The sequence below is a fragment of the Zosterops lateralis genome (assembly GCF_965231275.1).
Source record: "Zosterops lateralis genome assembly, chromosome: 1".
NCBI lineage: Eukaryota > Metazoa > Chordata > Aves > Passeriformes > Zosteropidae > Zosterops > Zosterops lateralis.
In genome coordinates, this window is record NC_139762.1 from 1,601,957 (window position 1) to 1,608,957 (window position 7,001).

At 62.7% G+C, this 7,001-nt stretch overlaps 1 protein-coding gene across 1 annotated transcript in view; it reads right to left on the minus strand.

The window, feature by feature from the left end:
* The window catches only part of NBEAL2 (neurobeachin like 2), a gene marked incomplete at its 3' end in the record, with an annotated part of 83,295 nt that extends 76,319 nt beyond the window's left edge, over window positions 1–6,976 (minus strand). Inside the window, 1 exon segment of the mRNA XM_083873241.1 lies at window positions 6,892–6,976. Within this exon segment, the coding sequence (XP_083729367.1) occupies window positions 6,892–6,942 (51 nt within the window). The 5' untranslated portion in view covers window positions 6,943–6,976.
* Between the last annotated feature and the right edge of the window lie 25 nt (window positions 6,977–7,001).

Sequence of the window (7,001 nt, forward strand, 5' to 3'; positions counted from 1 at the left end):
CCCCAAAATTCCCTGTTCGCCCACCTGGAGCCGGTGTCCCAAAATTCCCGGAGCCGCCCCCCAAAATTCCCTGTTCGCCCACCTGGAGCCGGTGTCCCAAAATTCCCGGAGCCGCCCCCCAAAATTCCCGGTTCGCCCACCTGGAGCTGCTGTTCCAGAATCCCCGGGGCTCCCACCCGGAGCCGCATCCTGAACCAGGAGAGTCTGGGGGTCCCCAAATTCCCTGTGCGCCCCCCGGGAGCGGGAGTGTCCCCGAGTTCCCGGTTTGCCGGCTGCTCCCGGTGGCGGTGGCGGGTCCCGGTGGCGGTGCCGTGTCCCGGTGGCGGTGCCTTGTCCCGGTCCCGGTGGCGGTGCCGGGTCCCGGTGGCGGTGCCGTGTCCCGGTCCCGGTGGCGGTGCCGTGTCCCGGTGGCGGTGGCGGGTCCCGGTGGCGGTGCCGTGTCCCGGTCCCGGTGGCGGTGCCGGGTCCCGGTGGCGGTGCCGTGTCCCGGTCCCGGTGGCGGGTCCCGGTCCCGGTGGCGGTGGCGGTGCCGTGTCCCGGTGGCGGTGCCGTGTCCCGGTCCCGGTGGCGGTGCCGTGTCCCGGTCCCGGTGGCGGTGGCGGGTCCCTCGGGGGTGTCGCAGGCGGTTCCCGGCCGGCAGAGCCGGTTCAGCCGCTTCTGGGCTCGCCCAACGCGGAGCCGCCTGGGAGCGCCCGGAACGAGAACCGGGAACGGGAAACCGGGAAACCGGGAACGGGAAACCGGGAAACCCGAGCCGGGAACGGGAAACCGGGAACGCCGAACCGGGAACGGGAAACCGGGAACGTCAAACTGGGAACAGGAAACCGGGAAACCGGGAACGCCAAACTGGGAACGGGAAACCGGGAACGGGAAACCGGGAATGGGAAACCGGGAATCCGAACCGGGAATCCGAACCGGGAAACGCGAGCCGGGAATCCTAAACCGGGAACGCCGAACCGGGAATGGGAAACCGGGAATCCCAAACTGGGAATGGGAAACCGGGAATGGCAAACCGGGAATGCCGAGCCGGGAATCCCAAACTGGGAACGGGAAACCGGGAATCCCAAACTGGGAATCGCAAACTGGGAATCCCAAACCGGGAATCCCAAACCGGGAATCCCAAAGCGGGAATCCCAAACTGGGAATCCCAAACCGGGAATCCCAAACCGGGAATCCCAAACCAGGGATCCCAAAGCGGGAATCCCAAACCAGGGATCCCAAAGCGGGAATCTCAAACTGGGAATCTCGAACCGGGAATGGAAAACTGGGAATCCCAAACCAGAGATCCTAAACTGGGAATCCCAAACCGGGAATCCCAAACCGGGAATGGCAAACCGGGAATCCCAAACTGGGAATGCTGAACCGGGAATGGCAACCGGGAATGGAAAACTGGGAATCCCAAACCAGGAACACCGAACCGGGAATCTTAAACTGGGAATCCCAAACCGGGAATCCCAAACTGGGAATGGCCAACCGGGAATCCCAAACCGGGAATCCTAAACTGGGAATCCCAAAGCGGGAACGGCAAACTGGGAATCTCGAACCGGGAATGGCAAACTGAGAATCCCAAACCGGGAATCCCAAAGTGGGAATCCCAAACTGGGAACGGCAAACCGGGAATCTCAAACTGGGAATGGCAAACTGAGAATCCCAAACTGGGAGTCTCGAACCGGGAACGCCAAACTGGGAATCTCAAACCGAGAATCTCAAACCGGGAATCTCAAACTGGGAATCCCAAACCGGGAATTCCAAATCAGGAATGGGAAACCAGGAATCCCAAACTGGGAATCCCAAACCAGGAATCCCAAACCGGGAATCCCAAACTGGGAATCCCAAACCAGGAATCAGTGACAAGGCCGCTGTCACCGAGGGGACGCTGCCATGAAAGGGACAATGCCATGGAGGGGCCACTGTCACCGAGGGGACACCGCCACTGAGTGGACAATGCCACCGAGGGGACGCCACCATGGAGGAGACACTGTCACTGAGGGGACACTGCCATGGAGGTGACAATGCCACTGAGGGGACACTGCCACCGAGGGGACACTGCCACCGAGGGGACGCTGTCACCGAGGGGACGCTGCCACCGAGGGGACAATGCCAGGGAGGGGACACCGCCATGGAGGGGACAACGCCACTGAGGGGACAAGGCCATGGAGGGGACACGGCCACCGAGGGGACAAGGCCACCGAGGGGACAAGGCCACCGAGGGGACAAGGCCATGAAAGGGATAATGCCACCGAGGAGACACTGCCACCCAGGGGACACTGCCACCCAGGGGACACTGCCACCCAGGGGACAAGGCCATGGAGGGGACATTGTCACCAAGGGGACATTGCCACGGAGGGGACACCGCCACGGAGGGGGACAATGCCACCGAGGGGACACCGCCACGGAGGGGGACAATGCCACCGAGGGGACACCCCCATGGAGGGGACATCGCCACCACCCAGGCCATGTCCCCCCAGCCTTGGGGACATCACTGTGGCAAAGGCCACAGCGTTTTGCTAAGTGACCCAGCCAGGGAGGTGACACTGAGGTCTGGCCATGTCCCTGGTGTCCTCAGAGGTGACACGGCCACCCCACCAGTGTGGCACAGCCACCCTGACAAGTGACACCTGTCCCCACAGAACCGTGGGTGACACCTGTCCCCCTGTGAGTGCCCTGACAGCACAAAGGGACCCTGCAGGGCCACCAGCCCCTGGTGGCACCACACGTGTCCCCACAGCGTGACGTGTGTCCCCTGCCACCACACACCCACCTGAGGGATGGCACTTGTCCCCAGCTGTGTCCCCTCTGGGACCACACACAGCTGATGGATGGCACCTGTCCCCTGTGGCTGTGGGCACCTCAACAATGTGGCACCTGTCACCACAGGGCCATGGTCACCTCAGTGTGGTGGCACCTGTCACCAGAGGACCATGGACACCTCGAGGCGGTGGCACCTGTCCTCATGGGACCAGGGACACTCTGACCATGTGGCACCTGTCCCCAGAGGACCACAGACACCTCAGTGTAGTGGCACCTGTCCCCATATGGCCATGGTCACCTCAGAGGTGTGGCACCTGTCCCTCCAGGACCACAGACACCCCAACAACGTGGCACTTGTCCCCAGAGGACCACAGACACTTCAGTGCGGTGGCACCTGTCCCTACACGACCATGGTCACCCCAAGAATGTGGCACCTGTCCCCACAGGGCCATGGTCACCTCAGTGTGGTGGCACCTGTCTCCATGGGACCAGGGACACCTCGAGGCAGGGGCACCTGTCCACTTGGGACCAGGGACACCCTGACAATGTGGCACCTGTCCCCACACAACCATGGCCACCTCACAGGTGTGGCACCTGTCCCCACAAGGCCACAGTCACCTCAGTGTGGTGGCACCTGTCCCCACACGACCATGGCCACCTCAGTGTGGTGGCACTTGTCCCCAGAGAACCACAGACACCTCGAGGCTGTGGCACCTGTCCCCATGGGACCAGGGACACCCCGACAATGTGGCACTTGTCCCTGCACAACCACAGACACCTCGAGGCGGTGGCACCTGTCCCCAGAGGACCACAGACACCTCAGTGTGGTGGCACCTGTCCCCACAAGGCCACAGTCACCTCAACAATATGACACCTGTCCCCACAGGGCCATGGTCACCTCAGTGTGGTGGCACCTGTCCCCACATGACCACAGACACCCCAACAATGTGACATCTGTCCCCACAGAACCATGGTCACCTCAACAATGTGACACTTGTCCCCACAGGGCCATGGTCACCTCAGTGTCGTGGCACCTGTCCCCATGGGACAAAGGACACCCTGACAATGTGGCACCTGTCCCCACAAGGCCATGGTCACCTCAGTGTGGTGGCACCTGTCCCCTGTGGCTGTGGGCACCTCAGCAATGTGGCACCTGTCCCCACAGGGCCATGGTCACCTCAGTGTGGTGGCACCTGTCCCCTGTGGCTGTGGGCACCTCAGCAATGTGGCACCTGTCCCCACAGGGCCATGGTCACCTCAGTGTGGTGGCACCTGTCCCCTGTGGCTGTGGGCACCTCAGCAATGTGGCACCTGTCCCCACAGGGCCATGGTCACCTCAGTGTGGTGGCACCTGTCCCCATGGTATCAGGGACACCTCGAGGCTGTGGCACCTGTCCCCAGAGGACCATGGTCACCTTGGTGGTGTGGCACCTGTCCTCACACAACCATGGTCACCTTGGTGGTGTGGCACCTGTTGTCACAAGGCCATGGTCACCTCAGTGTGGTGGTACCTTGTCCCCATGGGACCAGGGACACCCTGACAATGTGGCACCTGTCCCTGTACAGCCATGGCCACCTCAGTGTGGTGGCACCTGTCCCTGGATGACCACAGGCACCCCAACAATGTGGCACCTGTCCCCATGGGACAACAGTCACCTCAGTGTGGTGGCACCTGTCCCCATGGGACCAGGGACACCCCAACAATGTGGCACCTGTCCCCAAGGGCCATGGATACCTCAGAGATGTGGCACCTGTCCCCACAGGGCCACGGATACCTCAAGGTGGTGGCACCTGTCACCAGAGAACCACAGACACCCCAGTGTGGTGGCACCTTGTCCCCATGGGACCAGGGACACCCTGACAATGTGGCACCTGTCCCTGCACAACCACAGACACCTCAGTGTGGTGGCACCTGTCCCCATGGGACCAGGGTCACCTTGACAATGTAGCACCTGTCCGTGTACAGCCATGGTCACTCAACAATGTGGCACCTGTCCCCACAAGGCCACAGTCACCTCAGTGTGGTGGCACCTGTCCCCACAAGGCCATGGTCACCTCAGAGGAGTGGCACCTGTCCCTGCACAACCATGGCCACCTCAATGTGGTGGCATCTGTCCCCATGGAACCAGAGACACCCTGACAATGTGGCACCTGTCCCCACACAACCATGGCCACCTCAGTGGTGTGGCACCTGTCCCCACACAACCATGGTCACCTCAGTGTGGTGGCACCTGTCCCCACACAACCATGGTCACCTCAACAATGTGGCACCTGTCCCTGTACAACCACGGTCAGCTCAACAAAATTGGCACCTGTCCCCACATGACCACAGACACCCCAACAATGTGACACCTGTCCCCAGAGGACCATGGTCACCTCAACAATGTGGCACCTGTCCCATCCCCACATGACCATGGTCACCTCAATGGTGTGGCGCCTGTCCCCAGAGGACCACAGACACCTCAACAATGTGGCACCTGTCCCCACACAACCAATGTCACCTCAGTGTGGTGGCACTTGTCCCCATGGGACCAGGGACACCCTGACAATGTGGCACCTGTCCCCAGAGGACCACAGACACCTCAGTGTGGTGGCCCCTGTCCCTGGATGACCACGGACACCTCGAGGCGGTGGCACCTGTCCCCAGAGGACCATGGTCACCTCAGTGTGGTGGCACCTGTCCCCAGAGGACCATGGTCACCTCAGTGTGGTGGCACCTGTCCCCCCACAAGGCCACGGTCACCTCAGAGGTTTGGCACCTGTCCCCATGGGACCATGACAATGTGGCACCTGTCCCCAGAGGACCACAGACACCTCAGTGTGGTGGCACCTGTCCCCATGTCACCCTGTGATGTCCCAGCCCATGGCCCTGTCCGATCCACCCCCAGCTCTGTCCCCCCACAGTGGGGTGACCTTGTTTTGGGGTGCAGAGGAGGTGACATCGTGGGGCCAGCTGAGGTGACAGACCCTCACAGATGTCCCCAACCCTCCCAGTGTCCCCAACCACCTCCTTGGGCCACAGGGGGATTTTGGGGGAGCGATTTCACCCCAAAACCCACCGGGTTCCCCCCACCCATGGGGACAATGACAACAATGACATGGGGCAGGGGACAATGACACGGGGCAGGGGGACAATGACACTTGGGTGCCACCTCCCCTCCAACCCCCCAGGCTATTTAATGACAAAACGAGCCACTTTTGGGGTGTGTCCCCCCATTTGGGGACATCCCCAAGGACTCGGCATTGGTGTCCCCCCCCCCACTCCCCCCCCCGCTGTCCCCACCCTGTCACCGCTCCAATGTCACCTGTCGCCGGGTGGTGGCGCCGGGACAAACACGGAACCCCCCCAAAAACAAAACAAAATCCCGGGGGAGGGGAGGACCCCCCAAAATTCCCTCCAGGAAAGGAGGAGTGGGAGGGGTGGGGAGGGGGGAGTGTCACGGATGTCACCGAGGTGGCCTTGGGGACACCCTGCAGGTGACAACGGCGTGGTGGGGACATGGTGGGGAGGGGGGTGGGGACACAGGAGGTGGCGAGGACACAACGTTTGGGGACAGAAAACCGGGGGGGGGGACAGAGCGAATTTTGGGGGGGATGCGACAATAGGGAGGGGAAGGGACAAGAGGGGATGGGGACACAGCCAAACCAGGGGGGGGACACAGGGAATTTTTGGGGGCGGGATGCGACAGTAGGGAGGAAGGGGGGACAAGGGGGTTTGGGGACAGCAAACTGGGGGGGTGGGGACACAGAGAATTTGGGGGGGATGCGACAATGCGGGGGGGGGAACAAGAGGGGATGGGGGTGGGATTGGGGACAGAGGACACAGGGGGGTTTTGGGGTGTCCCCAACCCAATTCCCACCCCAGGGATTGGGGACAGAGGACACAGGGGGGCTTGGGGTGTCTCTGCCCCGGGGATTGGGGACACAGGGGGGGGTTGGGGTGTCCCCGCCCCAGGGAAGGGGGTGAGATTGGGGACACAGGGGGGTTTGGGGTGTCCCCACCCCAATACCCGCACAGGGATTGGGGACACAGGGGGGTTTGGGGTGTCCCCACCCCAATACCCGCACAGGGATTGGGGGCACAGGGGGGGTTTGGGGTGTCCCCGCCCCAGGACAGGCGCTCCCCGGTGCCGGGCTCACCTTGGCGAAGTAAAGCATCCAGAGCTCGCAGAGGCGCTCCCGGGAAGCCATGCCCGGGGCTGGCCCGGCTGGGAACCAGCGGCGGCTCCGCCCCAACCCCAAATCCCCCC